Source organism: Nothoprocta perdicaria, unplaced genomic scaffold, assembly GCF_003342845.1.
Source record: "Nothoprocta perdicaria isolate Ctin4 unplaced genomic scaffold, notPer1 scaffold_140, whole genome shotgun sequence".
Taxonomy (NCBI): Eukaryota; Metazoa; Chordata; class Aves; order Tinamiformes; family Tinamidae; genus Nothoprocta; species Nothoprocta perdicaria.
The window spans coordinates 992,921-1,017,151 of NW_020454539.1; the positions used below are offsets into that span (position 1 = coordinate 992,921).

At 46.4% G+C, this 24,231-nt stretch overlaps 1 protein-coding gene across 2 annotated transcripts in view; it reads left to right on the top strand.

Annotated features, from left to right (window-relative positions):
* The first annotated feature begins 2,470 nt into the window (after window positions 1-2,470).
* CYFIP1 (cytoplasmic FMR1 interacting protein 1) overlaps window positions 2,471-24,231 on the top strand; it is a 63,872-nt gene continuing 42,111 nt past the window's right edge. For both annotated transcript variants that reach the window (XM_026034238.1, XM_026034237.1), the window contains exons 1-11: window positions 2,471-2,551; window positions 16,683-16,806; window positions 17,002-17,091; window positions 17,989-18,066; window positions 18,437-18,538; window positions 19,703-19,884; window positions 20,393-20,489; window positions 20,623-20,751; window positions 22,140-22,244; window positions 22,435-22,526; window positions 23,739-23,856. In XM_026034238.1, coding sequence (XP_025890023.1) covers window positions 16,690-16,806; window positions 17,002-17,091; window positions 17,989-18,066; window positions 18,437-18,538; window positions 19,703-19,884; window positions 20,393-20,489; window positions 20,623-20,751; window positions 22,140-22,244; window positions 22,435-22,526; window positions 23,739-23,856 — 1,110 coding nt within the window. In that variant the 5' untranslated portion in view covers window positions 2,471-2,551; window positions 16,683-16,689. The remainder of the gene's footprint in view (window positions 2,552-16,682; window positions 16,807-17,001; window positions 17,092-17,988; window positions 18,067-18,436; window positions 18,539-19,702; window positions 19,885-20,392; window positions 20,490-20,622; window positions 20,752-22,139; window positions 22,245-22,434; window positions 22,527-23,738; window positions 23,857-24,231) is intronic.

Genomic DNA, 24,231 nt, shown 5'->3' on the forward strand with positions numbered 1-24,231 from the left:
TTTATAGTCAGGTAGAGATTATTCTGACCCTGGGTGATATGAAAACACACAGAGGATAAAATGTTCAGATCCCGTTCGCAGCCAGATTGTCCTATTTCGTGCTAAGGCACAAAGAGGCCTGCATGGGAATTTTGAAAAAGGAGGAAAAAAAGTAGTTGAAATTATAAACATGTTCAATTCTCCCAGTAACTTCAAGCAGCACAGATATGGGTGGAAGTGCAAATGCAGGTTTGGGTACTTAAAAGTAAGGTTTTGGTTAGGTGGTTTTAGAAAAGATTCAGATATTCAGGATATGATACTATGTCTGTTCTAAAATTACTTGGGAAAGACTGCTGCATCGTTGGAGGCTGTTGCAGTTTCCTCTGGTCATATCTCCAGATGTATTTGGTTGCTTTAACTCTAGCTTCATACTGTCATAGCAGCCCTAAGAGAGAGCCCCTTCCCTGCCCGATTCCATCATTTTATCTTCTCTGCTCTGCTGTCCTTTCTTTCCTGTAACCTTCTACCATCTTTGGGCCGTATTTTATCACAGCTTTCCTGAATTCCCTAGCGATGGCTTGATTATGCTCAACTTGATCACTAGGTCACCTTCCATCTAACTAATGTCCCTGAGGACCTTTGTGTCACGCCACTGATACTGTCAGGAAAAGTAGTTGTTGATTCTGTTTTGCATGCTAGCATGGATTAAAGCCAGCATCTCCAAATCACGGGCTGATTGAAGATGATGATGATAATCATAATGACAGTCCTCCTGTCGCTCTCTACCAAGTATTTTTCAGTATTCAAAATACATCTYGTATGTGCACGCACAGACAGAGGAGAATAACCAGCCACGTCCTCAAAGCAAAACTTGTCATATACCCCGTGGGCTAAACTGCAGAGCACCCAAAAGCTGCATCATCCGTGTGGTGAGACAGCAGCAACAGCGTTGTGGAAAAACGATGGGTAAATTGTAATTATCCTCAAGCTGTTGAAATTCTCGATGGTAGAATAGATGGATAAAGCGGTGCCTGAAGTCATAAGAATTAGTGGGTTTAGCAACTTAATCCCCCTTCCCAAAGGTTTTCTTGTATGTGCTATTACCAAAGGGAGGGGAAAAAAAAAAAAAAAAAAAAAGCTATTTAAGGAAATTTAATACAGTGGAAATTTCTTTGGGGAAAAAACGCAATAGATCAAGGAAAGGAATAATCATTGTGCTCTCAGCACTTGGAAGCATTAATAGCACCGTGTCTCCAGCTGCTGTTGAACACAGAAGTGATAAAATTGCTTACTAGAGCAAAATTATGTGGGTCGCTAATGAGCRAGGGAGGATATTCAAAACCAGATAAAATGCTGGATGCAACTTAAAATATGAAGAAAAAAAAATAAAAGAGGCTTTTATGATGCTTCCACGCAGCTGGAGTTTTCCCGTGTTCTCAGCTGCCTGCACCCCCTGGATGATGCAGGGAACTATTGCAATGATTGTGGAAACCTATTGGCGATGAGCGGGTGGACCAGTTTCCACGGTAAAGTTCATAAAGGAAGAGCTTGTTCCTTGCCATACGGTGTAAGTAGRTGAATCTGGATTGAAGAAATAGAACAAAGATGGTGTGAAATAAAATGTGAAAAGGGCAAGTACATTTCAAGATATGCAACATGCATGTGATACTGTGTCAGAAAAATGAAATTTGGCAGAGGTTAGGAGTGAAATGAGCTTGTTTTTTTGTTTCAAGTTTCAATTAACAGCGGTATTTCAGTTGTGGAAAAGATATAGAGACCGTCTAGGAGTCCCGTTTTGGAGGCTTATCTGCTGAACCCCCATACCCGGGTTAAGGCTGGGGTCTCTATTGGGCTCTAGGCCAGAGCTGCAAGGTGAGGAGATGGCCCTGGCACACCCAGGCTCCGGTGCAGAGAGGGGCGGGCTGGGGTAGTCGCTGCCTCCTTACATCTGTATCTGCAGCCAGCATCTCCTGTACGGAATTACAGAGAAGGGGGAAAAAGAGAGAAAATAAAGGGGGGGAGAAAAAATAAAAAAGAAGGGGAAATAAAAAAGGAGGAAGATATAAAATAAAACAAGGAGAAAATATCAAAAAGGAGTAAAAAGGGGAGAAAAAGTAAGGAAAAATAAAAAAGGGCAAAATAAAAAAAAATAGAAAGTGTGGGGAAAAAAGGCGACGGGAAGGGAAGGGAAAGGCCGGGGGCTTAGGAGCGGGAGCGCCGGGCGGGACCGCGGGGCCAGGGAGGGGCGGGACCGCGGGGCGGGGCCGGGGCAGGGCCAGGGAGGGGCGGGCCCGCGGGGGCGGGGCCAGGGAGGGGCGGGGCCGCGGGGCGGGGCCGCGCGGCAGGTTTGGGATGCGCGGCGGGAGGAGGAGCTGGAGCGGCAGGAAGGGAGTTTCCCGCGCGGCTCCCGGCCTGTGACTCAGGCAGGAAACTCCCGGGCAGGCGCGGCCCAGGCAGCGCAGCCGCCCGTCGGGCCGGGCCGAGCCGGGCCGAACCGAACCGAACCGAACCGAGCCGGGCTGAACCGGGCCGAACCCCCTCCTCGGCGCAACCGGGAGGCGCCGCACAGCGGGTGAGCGGCGGGCCGGGCCGGGCCGGTGCGAGCGGGGCCTCCCGGTCCTCCCGGCGGCGGGCGCGGCGCTGCGCGGTTGGGCCCGCGGGGCGCAGCGCAGCGGCGGGGCGCCCCTTGTTGTGTTGTTCGGTTACAGTAAAGCCAGCCCGTCCTCCCCGTGGGAGCGGCGGCCGAGCTGCTGGCGCCTTCCTTGGAGGCGGCGGGAACGTGTCCCTTGCGCTGGGGGCCGCAGCGGGGCGGCTCGTGCCGCTGGCTGCCGCGTGCCATGCGGACATCAACAGAGATAGCTGCCTGTATATATATATATATTATTATTATTATTGCATATGTATATTATATATATACTTATTATATATTATGTGTATATATATAYGTGAGTGCTGTGTGCCCTATGCGCATATTATGTGCGCTGTGTGTGTGTGCGGTGTATATGTGCACGTAAACGTGCACATGTATAGATCCACCCTGCGCTGCAGGATAGCGACAGAGGACCTGCCGGTGGCCGCTTCGGGGACAGGCGGAAAGGCTTGTAAACCCGTACAGGGAGCGTCCCGGAAGAGCATTTGGAATCACAGAATCACGGAATSGCTGAGGCTGGAAGGGACCTCTGGAGATCACCCAGTCCAACCCCCTGCTCCAGCAGGGACACCCGGAGCACGGGACACAGGGCGGCATCCAGGCGGGTTGGGAAAGTCTCCAGAGAAGGAGMCTCCACAGCCTCCCTGGCCTCCGTCGGAGGCCCGCGCGCTGTGCGGGGTTGTTGCTCGGCCTCTCGTGCAGCGCCCGCATCTTCCTTTGCGCTGCTGGAGTTGGGTGCAGATGGCAAGGACAGATCCACATGCCAACGTGTCCCGCTGCTCCGTGGCAGCCAGGCATCTGTGTGCAACCAGAGCAGGACTCTTGAGGAAGGCGGATGCTCCCTAATTAGAATAATTAGGCTGAAGYGAGAGCAACAGCACAAGCGCCTAATTCCGCGGCAGGCGCCCTGGAATCCCTCTCTCTTGTGCGTGTGTCCGTGATGAGCAACCAGGGCGGCGCCGAGGCGGCTTCCGAGCGGTTCTGTAGCTCCTCGGGAAGTCTGCGAGTAGCTTTTACCTCTCCGGCCTTCGCTGCCTTCCCTTTAATCCCTGCGCCCTTTGATGGCAGCTTTGCGTGCTGTTCAGACATGTAAATTGCTGTCGGTGTCTCCGGGAGAGATGTTGGGAAGAAGCCATTCCCGGGGCTCGGAGCGGAGCTGCCTGCGGTGGTTGCTCACACACAAGTATTGGAGAGTGTCTGAGAATTTCCCCTCAATTACCAGGTCTGACAAGGCTTTGCCATAATCTGGTAGAGTTTAGTTCTCTGATGAGCATCTCTAGCCCTCGCTGCATTTCATTTCCTTGCTTGCCAGAGCTGTATGACAGTAACCTTAYCGACAGCTTATGCGCATGGAGTTACTGGTTGGTGTGTTTTCCATGTGGGAACTTSTAGCAACACTGTGACACAAAAATTTCATGATCTTTGGTTTGTGGCTATATTAGTTTCAGATTTACAAACCGCTTTGTGTTGAGGCAGAGTGGCTCTGAGCAGTATGGTTGTGCTTTCATTGCCAGCCCTCGTGACGATGTCCGGACTGCTTATGGATTGATCTGACTCCTGCGTTGGCCCTTTTAATAACTGTCTTTGTTTTAATGCAGAGTTCCTCTGATCTTTGGAATAAAAGGCTCTCCAAGCCTTCTCGGCAAACTTGCCTGGGAGGTCTGGCTGGTACAGGCAGCCCCTGCTTCCCTGGCTGTATTTGCAAATGAMTTTTGGAAAATCTGGGGCACAGTCGGAAAGACTTAATTGCAGTGTTAAAGCTCACTCATCTTGTCTGCTGACAAGTTTCCAGCAATATTTCTCTMTAAAAGCAACTTGGATTTTTTCCTGTAAGGACAGGGATGCAGTTGATACAATATCTCYGTAGTACTTTGTGATTTTCTTATTGTTAGACCTACGTTATTATTGTGGCTACTATTACTTGGAAGGAAGCAGCAGCCCAGAATCTTAAGGAAAACGGGCAGAATTCCCATGCTGAGGACGAGTTAAGACCTTGTGTGTTTTGTTTGCTGACCTTGGGCTCGGCAGCTGCTGCTGAGGGTCACGATCACGAGAGGGAAGCAGGGAGAGCCGTGCGCTCGGCACGGGTGGCAGAGCCTCTGGGGCACTGTCTGCCCCGTGGGACTGCACGGAGATTTGTACTGAAAGAAAATGAATGTTCCGCAAGCAATCCAAGCTTTCCATTTCTCAGCCCTTGACTCTTTGGCTTTGCAGAAGTTGGTAGATTCGTGCATGTGTAATATCAAAAGCATCTGTAACAAAACTCTTGTTTTTTCTTGGCTTTCTTGAGGTGGAAACTCGCCTCTGGGCTTGGGTCTGCATGCTCTCTTGACATTGTCTTTAAAATATAATAGAAGAATGGACAGATTGCAGCTGTATGTTTATGTTAAGGATTGTGTGATTTACTCAGGTTAATGTTTTGTTCCTTTATTCATTCTGAGAGAAGGGGGGTTGGAAGGTGACTTCAACTCACTCAGACATGATTTGTGATCTTCTAAGAACTCTGTTTTCAGAAATGAGATGTTTCTGTGTTTTTTTTTTTTCTTTTTGTTTCATTTCTTAAAACTTTTAAAGAAATTCGCAGTAAGCCTTACTTGAAGGATGGGAACTTTCAAGCAACTGGATTGGGGTTACGGAGTTATGTGAGACCGAAACCCTTCACAAAGTTCCCTTTTTTCTCCGATTTGGTTTTGTTCGTTCTTTGCCCCAAAGCTGCTAGGGTCGCTTGCAGTGCTACACGAGAGAAAAGCGGTTTTAGGATAATACCCAGATGTACATTTGTTGGAATGCAGGCAGTTTGATTTTGCAGTCATCGTTACGTGCTTTGAGGGTAGATTCTTAATGCGGTTTCCTTCCTCTACCACCAGGTAAAGCAAACTTTGATGTCAGATAAGCCTGTTACACCGCAGTGAACCAGAAGTCAGATGGATTTGACTTCTCCTGGCACTGTGATAGTGCGAGTTTCCAGATTTTTATTGTTTATTTATATATATTTATTTTTAAATAGCTGTGGTCATGGCAAGTTCCAGATGAGGGGGTGATTATTCCTGGAGCAAGCTGTGGGGGGCTGGTTTTCCTAGAAGGGGTGCTGGAGGAGCTTGACCTGAGCTAAGTGCAAATGTCAAGTGAAATGGTTCAGATGAATAATATATAAATGCACGAGCTCAGGAGTGTGAGTCACTGAAACAGATGCCCTCAGTTTTACGTTGGCTTAGGAGCAAGTAGGAGAGAAAACAAATTTCAAAACTTCTGGTATTTGTGACACGTTCTAAGCGACCTCTGACAATCTGCATTAGCTCATTCTCTCAGTGGGTTTGTTAGTGTTTTGCTGCGTTGCTATTGGAATACATAAGAAATACTCTAAAGCCGTGTACATCACTCTGGTGCACGGACGTGGCTCTGACCCAGTAGTGCAGGTGTGCGTGTGGTGGGGAGGTGAGAGTGTGCCTTGGTCTGCCTGCTTTGAGGGAATTTGTGGGAAGCCACTGGCTCCGTGTATCGAGTGGTAAAAGGAACATGTGAGGCCCTGATGCAGCTTGCTTGGGGAAGGCAGAAGGTGCACACTGGCCGATAATCTTTCTGTCTGTTGGCACCAAGAGATGTTATAACTCAGCTTTTGGGTAGTTGATTCTTATCTTTCTTAAGTACGCCCACAGGAAAACCCAAAGCTCTTTTTTTTTTTTTCCAGGTCTTAAAGGATTTTCTCTTTCTCTTTGAGCTGTTCGCTTGTGTTATAAATACGTGCGTGTTTGTAAGTGTTTATATTGCAGAAAAGATCTTGTCTTCAGACAGCTCGATGTTTTTGGGAGGAAACGTGACAGTTTCAGGCTTCTGCTAGCTGGAAAAACAAAGCAGGGTGGTGGTAAAAGTGGACACGGCACAAAGAGTTGTTGTTGTTGTTACGGTACAAAGGCTTGTCCTATTTGTCATCTCGGTAGAAAAACCCCTCAGTGGCGCAAGTTCACCCATGTCCTGGMCTCAGCGTCAGCTGAATAACAAGTGGTTTTAGGGCTGTGCAGCCTCCCTGGGAAAGGTCCGTGGCAGGGAGGTGATTTTGACTTTTTTTGTGCCATGGAGGTGAGTGCAGAGGGGGCCAGAGGGTCCAGCTGTCCCAGCCCCCTGGCCGGAGGTGACTGTCCCCTTTCCCTCTCTCGGGGAGCCCCCTTGGAGCAGGAATCTCTTGGGAGCGTGACGCCCTTTGGAGGGAAATAAACCAATCAGTCAAACTGCTGYTATGTCTGCGCTTAAAAGGAACTTTTGATTTACAGACCAACTTAGTACCAAAAAGATATATATATAATATTTAGTCAAATATTTTGACTTTTAGTATTGCTGGTTTGGAGCAAAAATGGCTTTTGCCCTTCCCCAAAAGGCAACCTAAGATGTTGGACAGCGGGTAGCTTTTGCTTGCAATGTGACGGTGTTTCTGCAAACGGTTAGCAATGTCGCACCTCTGCAGAGCTCTTCTGAATGAATAGAATATTAAGGAAAAAACAATAGTGGTATAATTGGTGCTGTAAACCTGAAATTGCCTTATGCCTTTGCTTTATGCCAAAGAGTGTAGCTCTAAGGCTGGATTCACTGGCATGAATTAACTTGAGAAGGGGAGTGTGCTGGGTATTGTGTTCTGAGTGTCAAGTTCAGGTAAACTGGCATGAAACGTTGCCCGGGCTGCGCAGATGTGGATACTTGTCAGGTGGTGTCAGAAGAAAAGATACTGATGAATTTTCAGTGAAGTTGCATATTTCCATTTAATGTCCAAAAATGAAAGGATAAGGCATTGCAGCTCGTGAGCTCATTTGGAGGAAAAAGAAAGCTGAATGTGCTGCTAAAAGCAGTTTATTTCGTTTTTCTCCTCCCTGGACTTCTCAGCTGAGCCGGTGGGCAGCACCTGGAGCGMTTGCTGGGAAGGGCCCGTGCCACACCCCGGGACAAAAATCTGACGCTTCCTTTTTTATTTTAAATCAGACTGTAACTTGAATCCCCCTGACTAAATAAATGTTGTATCTAAAGCATGGCGGGGTATTACTCTTGTTGGATTGAAGTGTAAGGATGCCAGAATTTGGTTGTTCTCTCAGTCTCTCTGCTTAATCTGTAAGGTGAGAGACCGATGCTTTTCCCACCCTATACTGCTGCTTGGGAGCGTGTACACGGATGCATCATTTTTTGATTGAAATAACGTTGAATTAAATTGAACTATGAATTTCAATAATTAAAATGGAAACAAATTCTGCATAAATAAGTTCATGGCGATGTGAAGTGCCCCAGCCATCAGGCCCTGCCAAGAGCAGATCCTTTGGACATGGGGGCTCTGCAACTTCGGCTTCGAGCTTAGCTGTATGGATTTGATGAACAAAATGCCCCCTCCAAATTCTTGGAGTGCCACTGCCCATGGGGACAGTTGTGTCCTGCCGCCTCGGCTGCAGTTACCGACTCTCCCTCCTTGTTGGCACGCGTGGGATTCCCTCGGATTGGGCGTTTTGGTGACGAGCTTCTGCGGTGCCACCGCAATGGCTCCCTYGAGGAGCTGCCTGCGGAAACTCCCCAAAAGCAGTGTGTCTGTTGGGAAACAACCCTTTGTCCCAGCTCGTCTCTGCAGTCTCAGCGCAGGCATCCTGACCCATTGGGGTGGCGGTGGGATACGCAGCCTCGCGGTGCAGGAGAARGTTCTGGAAGGCGAGCAGGGAGCTGCGGTGGAGCCGGGCGCTCGGCTCGGGGGTGGCATGGCCATGTGCCACTCGCACGTTACCTCAGCGAGGCGCCCTCGATAGCCACATCCCCCGGAGCACCAGGACGCTGCCGGAGGGAGGGAACGGCCGGGATGGGCTGGGAAAGCGGAGCTTGGGGGCTTGGGTATCCCACGGTGCCCCAAACCTCCGCTGGAGGAGGTAAAATGGCCGCGCCGCCGAGGCTGTGAGCCTTGGCGGGTGCTCGTGTGGGAGGCGCTGCGCGTTGGAAGACAATGTGCCTGTCTTGTGTAAACAGCCATCTTTGGTAGGACACTTACCTGCTGCGGGCAGAAAATGGCTAGCTAGAAATGTCGGCTGATGGCAATGAAGAGGAATTATGAGAGAAATCCATGTCCTGTGGGAAATCCATGTGTGGCTGAACATGGAGCATGTGGGGCCGGGGAGCTGCCTTCGCCCCACACTCTCCTTCAGGTCCCTGTCTGCTTCCCGAGCCTGCGGCTTTGCCCATGGAAGAGTCTGCTGCTCTCACGGCAGGGCCAAGGCCCTGATACCCCCAGCAGTCTAACCCTAAACGTTCTTTTTTCCCCATTATGTAGCTATTCCCAGGGCTTCGCAAGGCTGCGCCTTGGGACGAGTAGTTGAGTGCTGCAGTTTTGGGTTCTCCCTCTCGCACCTCCGACGGAGCCTCTCCGTTACAATCGCAGGCCAGTTCCTGAAGGCTGCACTGCCTGTCACTTGTGTCGCACAGGGGGCTGCCAGCTGCTCTCTGCTTTCTTCTGCCTTTTACTTTAATCACGTAGGCTGATAGAAGATGTGAGGAACAGTTTTTTCTTTGTTGTTTCAGCATGTGCCGATCTGTTGCCTGGAAACTGGGAAAAGCGTAAATCCTGAAAAGAACGGGTTATGTTAATCCTGTTTTCAGGAAGACAGGCTCTGTCACCCAAGGCCCGGGAAAAGAGCATTCACACTGAGAATATCCAGCGTGTTACTGTACTCCAAAGCACCCGCGTTCCTGTTTTGTTGGAGAGCTGTCAGCTCAGCCTGAGTTGATAGGCAGGTCATGGATGAGCTGGGGCTGCTGAGGTTTAATTAAATTAGAGCGGAATGGAAATTAGGCTTAAGTGAATGTTTGAGGGAGCTCTGGAGGTTTGGACGAGCACTGACTGTTGCAGTCACTGCTGTTCTCTTCTTTGAAGGGAAAATCTCCTCCTTTTTTCAGCCCTGGCCCCCGTGAGAGCCTTTTGTGCTGCAGTCCCAGCAGTTTGGCTGCATTACCAGGTAGGAGCRTTAAAAGGAATGTTGCACCAACAAATTCTTCACAGAAAACAAAAATAACACACTTCGATTTATTTATTTTCTCCAAGCCAGTAACCTAGGGGAATGACACAGTGGAGCAGGAGAAACATGGAAAATGTCGTGTTGCTGTAGGGAAGGGGCTTAACTTCCCAACAACCCAGAGTCCCTCTGCTGAGCAGCCCAGGCCTGTTCCAGTGAGAATGCTGTTAATTCCCGCAGCATTTGCTGGCCTTGGTCCCCTAGACCCCAGCTCAGCAGGGCTTGCAGCCAGCTGTTGAAGTTTATCCCTGATTTAATTTCTCTCCTGCCATGGGCGGACTGCGGAACATACTTGTTCCTCCTCTGTGAAGGCTTCTCTTCCTCTTCTTTATTTGCTGCCAGCTAAAATTTCTTGATTTTCATCATCGTATCCTGCCCTGTAAAGTGGGGTAATAGCTTTGGGGTTCTTGCTTCATTTAAAATCCAAAGATGCTTTTGTAAACGTCCAAAAGAAGCGAGCCAGTGTCAGAGGAAGTGCTATTTAAAACCCTGAGAGATTTCCTCTTTGCCTTGTTTAGAGCCTGGAGACGTGCCCAAACACTTGGGGATCAAATGCATCCATTTAAAAAATGGAATAAAAATGTGCCCAGGGCAACCCCTCCCAACACCTGTTTTCAGCCAGATGAAACTSTGCTCCCCTCTGCAAAGTAATACAGAATTCCAGAGCTCTTGTCATCAGGTAGTACTTTGATAAGTCATTTAAGCACAAATAACTCAGACTTTGGTGTTTTTATTTTTTTAAGGTAAAAAATAATATTTTCCCCTACAAATTTCAGGGTTTGGGATCTTTCTTGGGATCTTGAGACTTTTTGGGTTAGGTAAGGTACAATGTATCAGAAGCAATGCCTTGAATATCCCCCAACATCTCTGCTTTCCTGAGCTGTCTCCTCATGCTCTTGGGAGGGGGTGTTACGCCTTTCGGATTTATGGAAAAGGACATGGATTTAAGAGCTTGTGTAAAGAGCAATGCTCCCATGGCACGTCTGAGACGCAGGGTATGCTGTGGTGCTGCCTCTGCTCTCCTAATGGGAAGTATAATTATCTGCAGTTTTAATGAATTTATGCTGCTTTTACGTTTGGAACTCGTGATTGAACAAGTGAAGTTCTCTGCGCTTTCAAGCGCTTGGGAGCCCTTSTGGGTTTGTTTTTTAGCACGTGTGTTTAAAGCGCTGGTGAACCTGGTGCCCGAGGAGCTTGGGGCCGGGCTGGCAGGCTGTGTTAGGCTTTTGACCAAAGGATTGAATAATGCAACCTGTTTTTGTGCGAGTCTGAACTTGGAAAGTCTAATCCAGAGGGCAGTGCAAATTTGCATAGAGTTTAAGTGTACACGTGCCTCTCTAAGGAGCTGCTTTTCAGTCTATCCCTGCATAACTAAGGTAATTTTTGATTTACTTTTTAAAGTCTTCTATGGTTGCAAGATATCATCTCCATCTCTTCTGACCCTGTTTGACAGAGCCATACCACTTCATCTGATAGTGCCCCCCTCAGAATGGCTGGGGTTGGAAGGGACCCCTGGAGATCATCCAGTCCAACCCCTTGCTCCAGCAGGGACACCCAGAGCACKGGGCACACGGCGGCATCCAGGCAGGTTTGGAAGATCTCCAGAGAAGGAGACTCCACAGCCTCCCTGGGCAGCCTGTTCCAGGGCTCTGGCACCCTCACTCCCCACTGTAAGAAATCTTTTTTTTTTGTCTCTAAGTAGAAAGTATCGAGCCCAGCTATTCTAGTGTGAACTTTTCACGTGACGAATCAGTGTGATTTGTCACACAAGGGGAATTACACAACACAAGGAGAATTACAGAGTTCAGCCCCACAGATTCTTAAGGCAGTCGGAGGCCATTTTTGAGCCAGGCTCGAGCAAATGGTTTGTGCAGAGGCTAAAGAGGAACCGCCTGGGAATTTCTGCATTTTAAAAAAGGGTTGAGAAGCCTGCAGTTACCTAAGTTCATTTGCTTTACACGCTTTGCTTCAGGCTTGCTTGCTAGCTGCAGTTTACTTCTGCCAGATTTTTGGCTGCTTCTGCAATTCGCACACTATCTCCTCTCATCTCGCATTTTCCTGTTTCAGTTATTTATAGACTATGCCTGTGTTGTCTTTAGATGTTTTTCGATAAATAATTCAACCTGCTTAAGTCTGTCACTGCAAGAAATCTTTAAAATTCAGAAATTTCTTAATTCCTTATTTTGAGAATAATTTTAAGCTTTGACCCTGAGAGCTGAAAGCTGAGAGCTCTGTCTTCCACAGTAATTTTGAAATTAATGGTATTTTTTTTCCCTCTGCTTTCCCAGGCCTTGTCGCYGTTATTTTTATTTGTGTCTTGCCTCTGTTCTGGTTTGTTCTGCCCACAGGGTGTTTTTCTTGTCACTTACCCTTYGTGAAGATGCCCCTCTTCCCTTTTTTACAAATAGCCCGAAGCCTCAGGTGGCTTCCAAGGACAGAGCTGTAGCATGCGGGGCATTTTCTGATGCCTTGGGCTCGGGAGCGTAGCTCTCCTGCCTTGGATGCYTTGGGCTTGGGAGCATAGCTGTTCTGGAGAGCCTTCCACATGGGTCTGTGAGCAGGGAGATGTGGGGACAGGGGCTCCCTGCTAGGGCTTGGCCCCCGTTGTCTCCTCTGAACACCAGGGTGATGCTGTGGACAGGGCGGTGTGTTCGTGCCACCCTCGTGCGTGGCGGCCAAGGAGGACACCGGGTTGTTCTGAAAAGGTGTCCGGGTGTTTGTCCCAAGTTACAGAGCCTCAAGGAGTCAYTGGGAGAGGTGTTGATGTCTCTGCTGTGCTCCAGTCATAGGTCGGCTGTGCAGGTAGGTGAGAATGTAGGTAAAACTGAAGGAGCTTCGAGGGCTGGGGCCTTACTTTGATTTGGTTTTCTTGTGGCTAAAATGTTGTAGGGGCAGCAGGTCAGGCTGGTCCAGTGCTTGTCTCCTTTAAAAAGGAGGGAAAAGAGGAACATCCTAATTTAACCTGGTTGCCTAACTGGCCACTAACATAKGCCAGCTAATAACCATGCTGACATAACATACCCTAAAGTTTCCCTAAAACCTCTGGGATAAAACCTGGGATTCATAGAGCGGATTCTTGGGTCCCATGGGACTTKGCAGCACAAAACTGAAGCTCGTCCGTGCAGGACACACAGATTTCTTGGCTGTTGGCTTTGACATTCAGAAAAAGCTCTTATAGGAGCTGAAAATCAGTGCACGCTCGCTGCTGTCTTTTGCCTRGGAAGCTGGGTGCTCCTTTCTGATTGTATCATGTGTAAGGCAAGTCCATCCTCTCTCTCATCCTGCAAGGGAGGTGAGGCACCGAATGGCTTTTAATGGGTTTTCACTGCTTACATCTAGGAAAACCTGTTCTTGGAAGGCACTTGGACTTTAGGGCTGTATTGATGATGTCAGGATACAAAAATGACCAAAAGAAAAATAAGGGGGGGGGGGAGTATTTAAAAAGTAGTTCTTGCATGTCTTTGGCRTGAGGATATCTGTCCTTGAGGATCTCAGACAGCTGTAGAACTCGATACATGACCTCAAATGGATTGAGGAGAAAGTAATTCTCGCAGTTAGGGCACGTTTACTCCCTCACACTGGTAATTACTCCATTATAGCAACTAGGGCTTTTTAATCTGCCCCTGTTCAGGTAAACTGACAATCATCCTGTGGCTTCTGGATTTTTAAAGGGGCTCTTTGAAGCTTCCTGTGCTCTCTGTCAAGAGGGAGTCTGCTGAAGTATCAGCACCTTTGCCTGGCAATTGCAGCCGCATGACCTCATCGAGTGAGCTCTGGGCGTCCTGAAGAAGCAGAGACATCCAACTTGGTATCTTGGGAGTTTGAGCTTTATGTTTTTCTGAAACATAGGGAAATAAAAAGTTTTTTTTTTTTTTTTTTTCCATCTTCCACCTTTGTTCACCAGAAACAGCCTGTGTCTTTTGGAGCTGGGTTTGTTAGCAACAACGAAAGAGGAAAAAGAAGACTCCAAGACGATCTCCTCTGTCCTGGTCCCATGGCTTGTGCCTGAGGGGCCAGTGCAGCTCAGGCAGCGTGCTGCTGTGATGTGGCCGCGGCACCAGGCCTGGTGGCTGCCATGGGGCAGCGCCGTGGGGCAGCTCCGCTCCTTGTCAGYCCTGGCCACCCCACAGGCCACGAAGGGACCTGCGAGCCGCCCCCTCGCGACGTTTGCAGGCACATTTAAAGCTAGGCAGGAAGGAGCCCCGTTCCTCTTRCCTGGCAATAAAATAAAAATCCGCAGAATGGAGCCGAACGAGGGATCGCTTGGCCAAAGTGACAGCAGGCATTTCAGTGCGTCTGGCAAAGTCACAAAGTGAAGCTGTCAGCAATCTTAAAACAATAAAGCCTTTTTTTTCCTTTTTCTTTTAACAGCCTGAGCCCGATTGTTTGTGTTGTCCTGGTTCAAACACACTGACCATGCTGAGGGGGCTTGAGGTGCCTTCCCCATTTCTTATTGCAGCAGGAAGCTCCACTTTTTTGTTTGCTTTCCTTCTGTGTCTATCCTGGTAAAAGGAGCTTCTCAGAAGTGCCCTGTTTTGTTGATCACAGTGTAAGTAAGATTGGATTTTGGCTTTGCTTGTGTTTTGCTTTCTGTTCTTTAAAGTAATTTTCTAATATCTCTTACTAAAAGCAAACAAAATAAATCCACAGGTAGTCCATTGCCTGTAAATTTGAAAACAGAAAATTCTGAAGAATAACCACAGGAAAAAAGCCGCGAATGAGGCTCTGGGGATTTGGGAGAGGGAGGTGTTACTTTCTGCTCTGCACTGACAGCCTCCACAGGCGGGGATACATACAGTAACTTTTGGTGTAGCATGGGCAGCCCTTTCTCACTGTGGGTTTTTTTGGGCCAAGTGGCCATGTGTAGCACGTCCCTGTTGTCCCCGGTGCAGTTTTGGGCCGTTCTCCTGCCCTGACCACGGGATGGGGCAGAGCCCGTGGCTGGTGCTCCCACCATCAGCGGGCCCAAGTGCAGCTGGGCAGCCGGATTCCTCTGTGTTGGGGAGTCTCCTGTCCGGAGATGCTCGGAACCCCCCTGGCCATGACCCTGTGCTCCATGCTCCCGGTGTCCCTGCTGGAGCAGAGGGGTTGGATCGATCTCTGGTGATCTCCAGAGGTCCCTTCCAGCCTCAACCGTTCTGGGATTTTCACAGTGGAACCAAGAGGAGAAAAAGTTTTGAGTCAGATGAAACTTCTCTGTTAAATTAAGCCAAATACAGTGTTCCCTTAGTTAAAGCTGGGTCTTTAGATGCTTTGAAGAAAAATTAAAATATTTATTTGAAATAGCCTGGCTTCTTATAAACTCCGCCCCCATTCCTTTAGGACAAAAACTGTTAGAGTTTGGCTTACTGGCAGGCTTCTTGCCTGAACATGGGACTTTTGGCGCTTGCTTACGTGTGGGCGGAGGTTCCCGTGGGCAGACCCGTGGCTGCCTGCAGCGGGGATGGACCCTGAGGTGGGCCGCTGCGGGGCCAGAGGCGCCTGGAGGCTCCGGGCAGCTCCGCTCAGGCCCGGCCTCCTCCGCTCCTCAGCAGGGATGGGCACTGTGTGATCCGGGTGATCCCTCCCTACGGGGTAACCTGGCTGGAGCCTCATGGGCCGGAGCTGAAGCGAGTTTTGGACTGCTGTCCCCGGGAGTGACAGGCCCGTGGATTTTTCTTTCTGGTGGTTGATGTTTGAAGTTGTTGGCGTGTTGGCACGTGCTGTGTCTGTGCTGCTCCCATCCAGCCAAGATGATTAAGGGACTGGAACATCTCTTGTATGAGGAGAGAAGGCTGAGAGGGGATCCGACCAGCACGTATAAGTACATGGAGGGAGAATGTAGGGAGGAAGGGGCCAAACTCTTCTTAGTGGTGGCCAGTGACAGGACAAGGGGTAATGGGTATAAATTAATCCACGTGAGGAAGAACTTCTTCACTGTGAGGGTAGCAAAGACCTGGCACAGGCTGCCCAGGGAGGCTGTGGAGTCTCCTTCTCTGGAGGTCTTCCAAACCCGCCTGGATGCCGCCCTGTGCCCCGTGCTCTGGGTGTCCCTGCTGGAGCAGGGGGGTTGGACTGGATGATCTCTAGAGGTCCCTTCTGACCTCAACCATCCTGTGTTTCGGTGATTCTGTGGTAGGGAGGGAGATGGGTTAGCCAGCAGCCCGCAGCCTTTGGGCTTGCCTCTTCTCCCTATGGCTGATACCTTCCTTGTTTTCTCTGTTCGTCACCCACAGAGGGTGTTTCCCAGCTAAGCAACTCCATGAATTTTCCTCGTTTGCTTTGCTTTTCATTTGTGCACTGCTGCTGCCTTGAGGCTAACGCTGTTGCGCGCACAAGGGCGTCTCCGCACCAGCTCCACCTGCCCATGGCCTCTGGGGGGGACTGTAGAGCCCAGGCACTGGAGGGCTGTGGGTCAGGGCACCTTGGGCCTGTGCCTGGCTGCTTGACCCCTACAGCCACCTCGTGGTGACTTGTGAAGCCCTAGGGGAAGAAGGAAAGCTAGTGACTGGGTTAGAGGCGCTGTGATAAGAGCGGGGGTGAAGCTTCCCCAGCTTCCTGACTGCACCTCGCGGAGCATTATATATAAGGAGACTGTTAAGTTGCTATTTTTTCCCCTGGGATTTCCTCCTAAAATTTCTCATTGCCCTTCTTGGCTCTAGACTGCACTGCACTGTCTCAGGCTCGCCGTGGCCGGGAAGTTTTCTGGGCCTCTCTATCACTAGCTACTCAAAGCAGGTCTGGATAATGTACTATAGGAAACATTGGACCACAGAAGAGCTGGTTGACAACCAGATCTTAGCTGGGTCCTGTAGATGGGCTAGTAATGGTATTTGCAAAGATATTTTGGAAAAAGATTTGAAGACCTTGTTAGGACAAAACTCCTATTTTACTGGAAAGTTGTAAAATTGTGCTTGTTGCGGAACTTTTTCTCCATTCCTTGCAACTGAAGAAGACCACAGAATAACTTCCCTTTTAGTTTAACCAGAAAGCTTGTATGGCAATCTTTGCACCTTTGTATATATACCTATATGTACTTTTAACCACAGATACAAAATGACTGCTCAAGTAACACTAGAGGATGCCTTGTCCAATGTGGACCTTTTGGAAGAACTGCCATTGCCAGACCAGCAACCATGTATTGAACCCCCACCATCATCTCTGCTTTACCAGGTATGTTGTCACCATGGAGAAGAGTTTTGGCAGGTCCCATTGCTGTTAGGAAGAAGAGGTTGTGCTCTTCCAACCTCTTATATATATATATAAGGAATATATATATCTATATATATATTCCAATATATATTTACAGTATATATAGTTTTTTCTTCCCTACAAAGAATTTAACTCTACATTTTGCTTTCTTTGTAGCCAAACTTCAACACTAACTTTGAAGACAGAAATGCATTTGTCACTGGCATTGCGAGATATATTGAGCAAGCTACAGTGCATTCCAGCATGGTAAGTAGATGTTCAGGTGTTTACTTTTCTGTCAACTGGAATAAAAGCAGAGGGATGCAGCTCTGTGTGTTTTATTATAAGAACAGGTTGAACACGAGATTAGRTGCCACTCACACATTACCTGAGTGTGCACCAGGTCTGTTGTTAAAATTACCCGGTGGCCTGTGGTCTTTGTTGTTGTTGATGTTGTTGGGATGTTGTTTGCCCTCTTTCCTGACGACTAAAAGACCATGTTGCAGTGTGTGCTGGCTTCGTTTCCAGAAATCCACCCATGCCCCATTGTTCTTTTCCTTTTTTCTTATTCTTAAACAACTCTGGAAGGTAAAATATCTAATMTTTTTCCAAAGTAGCGGTTTTATGTATAAATCTTAGTGCCTTTTATTTGGCATGGAAAGAATGAAGCAAAAGATGATTCACTCCAGACAGATAATGGTGTGGTTTTTTTTTGTTATTAGGCAGGTGTAATTGCTGAAATTGTTGATTAGTGTTCTGATAAGTGCTCGTTGGATCAAGTAGTATGAAGATGGTGATGTGAATTCTCTCAGAACTACACTGGTGGCTAAAACACATGACTGAGAATAGATGGATTTATTGTTGTTATTGTTTATTGTTTATTGTTTATTTTTAGTTGCTGGATTACAGCCATCTGTGTTTCAGTAAGTGCTCTCAGATGTTAGTTTAATACAAATAATATGCCAAATATGCCCAGGTACTATGGTAATAATAAATAATCTTACATAGATGCAGTATGATACTTCATTTCATTTACCATATGTATGTGTTCATACGCAAACATTTCCCGAAGAGAAGCAGAATTGCTTGGAAGGATGGGCGGCTTTGGGTTTCATCCTCCTTGGGTGATGCAGTGCCTGGTTATGCTGGGTGTCTGTCTTACAGAATGAAATGTTAGAAGAGGGTCAGGAATACGCCGTCATGTTATACACATGGAGAAGCTGTTCCAGAGCCATTCCTCAGGTAAGGGAGCCAACTTAATCTGCTATGTAATAGATACACTTTTTTTTTTTTTGTATGAGAATGCATGAATGCTGTTTTATTAATGAACTCTGAAAGGCAGTCTGCTTTGACTCCCGAGTTTGCAAGCTTGACATGCCATAGGATAATGTCTTTCAGCACACACRAGCTGTGTGGTTGTTTTGTCTGTGTGGTTTTTGTTTTTGATAAAGTAACTACAGAAATACTTTGCTTCCTTTCCTTTCCTATTCATGCCTCCAATTTTTGTCTTTGTCATTGTAATATATTCTCTGAAGTTGTCATTTAGAATTTCAGTTTCTTGGGCTTTATCRGGGAGAGTTCTGAGTGTAATGATATCTTGAACTGTCCTCAGGTCAAGTGTAACGAGCAGCCTAACAGAGTAGAAATCTATGAGAAAACTGTGGAAGTTCTGGAGCCAGAAGTCACCAAACTGATGAATTTCATGTATTTTCAGGTAAAAGGAGTGGAGACAAAACCTTTTCAGTAGGCATGTATGTTTGTATTCCTRTTTCGTATGCTTGGCATTGTGTGCTCAGATAATGAAACTACTTATAAACGTTGAAAAAACTAACAAACAAAAAAAACCTGCCTCACCTCACAGAAGGGCAGACTTCCTAATGTGTACCTTAAAAACTTGAGCGCACATCCAAGAAGATTCCTTGCATACAGTGTGAAGTAGTTCCTTATGGTCCTCACGTAGTGCACAGGGAGAGCTCTGGCACTTGGGGAAGAAAGGAAATGGAGACATCATGCGTGTCTCATGGACATCAAAGAGCATCTCAGCACAGAAAGCAGTTGTTGGGGGGGAGCCACAAGGCTGGATATCGTCTCACTGGATGCCTCCTTGTTGCAGAAATTCATGGGGAAGGAGGCRAATGATCCCAGTTGCTGTCGCTGTCAGGACACTGGAGAAGAGCAGCCCCTGTTGCCTTCTCATCCCGTGCTGGTGTTTAAATGCACAGGGAGGTTTCAGGGGCAGCTCTGGCTGCTACAGCCCTCCAGCCTCCTGAGCACAGAGAAAGAGGAGGCTGAAGGAAATGTAGCATTTCCCGTCCTCTTCCAGAGCTGGTGGATCTTACTGCCTGCAGGCTCCTGCACAAGTCTCCTTTCATTGGAAGAGATTAAAATACTGTAAAAAAACTCAGAGGAAATTCCCGTTTGTATTGGAAATTTCTATCCTTCATACACAGATATGCCAAGATCTTAGTTAGCGTGTACTGCTGCTACTAAGTGTTCTTCCTTTTGTTTTCTTTTTAAGAGAATGTGCCAATAATTTGTTGTTATGTGTTTTAACACSTATGTCCTTCCTCACTAAGGAACATGAAGTCATTTGTTTTAAGGAGATTTTCCATTGACTTCAGCTTGCAGAGCAGTATCCTGCAAGCTCAGGGCTGTCACGTGAAGCTCCAAGCAGAGGTGGAGYTCAGAGGCCTGCGCTGCTGCCCTTAGCCTGGCTAGCAGCGTGTCCAAAGCTTAAAAAGAAACACCGCAGGTGCTTTCCACACCGCTGGTGCTGGAGTGATGTATTGTTAAGTGCAAGAGGGGAGAACGTGGGTGTGACAAACTCATTTTGGGACGCCTGGCGTTCATGCTCCGTTTCTGCTGTTATTTCTGCCAGAGAAACGCGATCGAGCGCTTCTGTGGCGAGGTGAGGCGGCTGTGCCACGCGGAGAGGAGGAAGGACTTCGTCTCGGAGGCCTACCTCATCACGCTGGGCAAGTTCATCAACATGTTTGCTGTGCTGGAYGAGCTRAAGAACATGAAGTGCAGCGTGAAGAACGACCATTCCGCCTACAAGCGGTGAGCCCGGCGCCAGGCCGCAGCCTCCCCCATGTGGCAGCACTTGCTGCTTGGGTGGCAGCTCCTGCCTCTAAGGAAATCCCTKCCAGGGTCGGGCAGGCGGCCTTTAATCTGTGTGTCAGGTGTGCCGACTGCAGCTAAACCATTGGAGATATAYACATATATGTATAGGCTGCTCTTCCAACAGCAAAAGGTTCTGTGGTTTCTTAATGCAGAACTATCAAATTCCCTGTGTTGGTGTGCACTAAAATGCTGAATGTACATTGCTCTATAAAGCTCTCCTTTTTAAAGAGAAAACTGTCCTTCAGTGCATTTGTGCTGCCACTGGTTTTGGCATTCGGATTTAATCTGCAGAGCTGGGAATTGCTGCCGTTCCTGAGGTGTTTCCAGCAATTCTGGAAATTCAGCTCTGGAGCTCTGCTGGAGCTGGAATGTGGTGCCAGGTGGGTTGCTGCTGAGACCCTCTCCTGCTGAAGGGAAATACTCTTTCTCTCTTCTGTTTTCAAAGAGCTGCTCAGTTCCTACGGAAAATGGCTGATCCTCAGTCTATTCAAGAATCCCAGAACCTTTCCATGTTCCTTGCCAACCACAACAAGATAACTCAGGTAAGCTTTAGTTATCTTTTCGCAAAATATCTAATACTTTTTCCGAAGTATTGAAAGAAAACCCCCTAAGTTCCGTAGTAAATGTTGACGCCCTCACATTGACTCATGCATTTTTCCCTCTCTTCTTTTTCAGTCTTTACAGCAGCAGTTGGAGGTGATTGTTGGCTATGAGGAGCTGCTTGCAGATATTGTGAATTTGTGTGTGGACTACTATGAAAACAAGATGTATCTCACGCCCAGTGAGAAACACATGCTTTTAAAAGTATGTTCCTATCTACTAGAAAATTAAAAAGGGATGGTTGAGGCAGAATATAGGTGTCTGAGTTCCCTTTGTGTTTTTCTTTTCTTTCCCAGAACCAGTTTATCAAATAACTCAAATGATTACTATTCTTGTGCTGAAATTTGTGACTTTATTTTCCCTGTCAAGTGTCTCTTTTTTCTTCCTTTGATTATATTACATGCTAAATCTTTTCAGACAGYTTCTGATATGTTTTTCATAAATTGAAGTTGACCCAATTGAACTGCAGCCTTGTTAGGATAGTGTTACATATGGAATTGTGTTTCTGTAAAATAGCTACAAAAAGAAAATACTGCATTTTATTTTAGATATGTGGCAAAATTGTATAAAAGGCTTTTGTAGGTAAGGTTGTGTGTCAAAACTTTCAGGGACCAAATAGCCTCTGATGATGGTTCATAAGTGGTTAATAAAGTAATTTAGCTGAAATGCTGGGTGACCCTGCATGTGCAGGGGGGTTGGACTAGATGATCTCTAGAGCTCCCTTCCAACCTCAACCATTTTGTGATTCTTTGAAATAAATGTAACCGGGGAATGTGAAGTATGGTTGAGGTTATTGACACCGTTCTTTCGTAATGGAAGAAAATGATTAAAGCTGGATTAAAAATTGAAAACTTGTTCTATGACAAATATTTTGAAGCACTTCAGTGTTTTAACTTGTGAAGAACTATGATGATGACGGTTGAACTGAAACACATGGGAACAACACATGGACCCTAGGACACGAGCATCCTACCTGCAGGAGTATCCCATGTCTTTCATGTTAAGGCCTTTTGTTCASGGAATGTGTGCTTAGAATAGATTGAGTTGCCAGCAGCTCAACTCTTGCTGTTGTAAATATTGAATTATAACTTTATGTAAACTTGTGGCRGGGAGGAAGGGGAGAGGGAGGCAATATAATGATTTTTTTTTCTGAATGTTTCTGAGCTTTTGTATGTGTGACTCATACAAAAAAGTATGAAAAGTATGAAAAGTAACCATTCAGAGATGTTAGACCTAACCTGCTACTGCAGATCAATTTGTACATACAGCATTCTATTAAAATGGAAAAACATGGAAACCTAAAGAGCTGTCTAAAGGTAGCTAGATTCTAATTTCAGTGGAATTGGGTAGCTGTTAGGCTAATGTTACTTATTAACATACTTATAGTGAGCAGCACTACAAAAATGTATATATTTGAATTGTTTATGATTTTTCCTGAGCAAGAGGTTTTGAAATTACCTCCTGAAACATTTTCTTCCTTGCAAACAGAAATGTTTTAAACTGTTACTTTTATTTAGTGACATGCAGTTTTATTGCAGCAGGTTTTTGCCCCAGAGTTKGTTTTGCAGAGGCTTATTTTCCTTCTTTTCCAGGTTATGGGCTTTGGATTGTACCTGATGGATGGCAGTGTCAGTAACATCTACAAGCTGGATGCAAAGAAGAGGATAAATTTAGCCAAGATAGACAAGTTCTTTAAGGTTGGTTGAGAGCTATTTTTAATATGTGATTCTGAAGGTAATTCCCCTTGCATTCTAAATGTACAAACAGTTTTATATTATTAAATAAAATGCAGACTGTTATGAACTTTCATGTTGGTAAATTAAGGGCTCCTTTCACAAAGATTTGTATTTAATAACACATATAATCTGCTTCATTCCCTGTCTACAGCAGCTRCAGGTCGTCCCGCTGTTCGGTGACATGCAGATTGAACTCGCAAGATACATTAAGACCAGTGCTCACTATGAGGAAAATAAATCCAGGTGAGGGRGGGAAGGAAACAAGGAGATACTGGGAGGATCTGGGAGAGAGAAAGTCAGACCTCTGGGATGTATTTTCATGAACTGTCTTAAATTCTGTGGACCTGTTTCTAACAGGATTGTCCCATGGGTCTACTCTGTGGTGTGGGTATTTAAGTGTGTGTCACTRTTAATGTACCTGACCCCTAAAGGGACAGCTTATTAAAACACCCTTCTGTGCTACTGAGGTTAATCTGCTGTCTGAGGCATTTCTTATCATTGATATTGGAGGAAATAAGTTTTATCTTACTCTAATCTTCATTTTTTTCCTTTAAATATGAAACTTCTTTTAAAAGAAATGAAGGCTTAGACTAAGCAAGATGAGCACCAGGCATGTGTAGGTAGGGATGTGTATATTGTATTACAGAGYGTCAGCTTAGCTCGTCTTTCCCCCCCGTCCACTAGGTGTGCAATCAACAAAGTGCCTGGAAAATGCAGTCAGTTTTACATAAACAATTCCATGATTTCTGGTTACTGCTTTGCTTTAGTGAATGTTTCTGTGCTCCTTTGAGACCTTCCATCCATGCAGTACAGCAATTTAGATTATAGTGCCTTACATTTTAATTCCAGCAGGAAATTATATATATATATATATATATATAAAACCTGCATGTAGTAGCTAAGAGAAAAACAGCAGTAGTGGGTCTGCTGAGCTGCTAAAAGCATAAGGCTATTTAACATGATACTATTGGTAGCATGATTTTTATGTACCTTTTGATAACGTATAAATAGTATTTAATATTAAATTTATACATACTGTAGATTATTCAGAATTAGACATGAATTAAGGAAAAAAATATGAAGGTAAATGTATCCTGTGGCCTATAAACACCTTCACACTGCCTTTCAGTACTTGTTGATCTGTCCATACCTATATGCTCCTGAAGAGAGGAATTTATACTGAATAGCAGCAGTCTAAAAAAGCTAAAAAGGCTTTTTATGACTTGAAGTAAGTACTGTTTGGACCGAGAAGGGTAGTTTATTGCTGATTTTACTTGTGCAGGTACAGAGGTAGAGGTTTGGAGAGAGGAAGGGCCTCAAATGGACGAGAAGGAAGCTTTAGAAAAAGAAATCAATCATTTTGATTCTTATTTTGCAGTATCGTTTTTACTGTTTATTGCCTGAGCTCACATAGGTGTTTTTTTGCGTTTTTTTCTTTCCCATTTTCTGAAACAGATGGACGTGCACATCTTCCAGCAGCAGTCCCCAGTATAATATATGTGAGCAAATGATCCAGATCAGAGAGGACCACATGCGTTTCATTTCAGAACTGGCTCGTTACAGCAACAGTGAGGTGTGTGGGGGTTAGAGCTATTTCTGCCTGTTGAGCTTGCCTGGTTAAGCAGCTGCTGCTGTTAAATATCTGAAGAGCAGGTAACAACAACGCTCGATCATCCGAATCAAGAACTGACTGCAGAGTTGGTGCCCAGTGATTTTTATGATATTTCAATTTTAAGATATGAATCTTCAGTACATYGTACAAATTGCAGTGTTCCTCTGCTTACATATGCCGGAGCTTCGGCATGACCCTTTAGTAAGAGTTTGTCTAGCCCTTATCCAAGTGTGTGCTTGCAACACTTCAAATGAAACTGGCTGTTCAGAACGCAGTTAAGAAAGTACCTACACCCACCACACACACACACACACACAGAGTACATACAGTGTATAA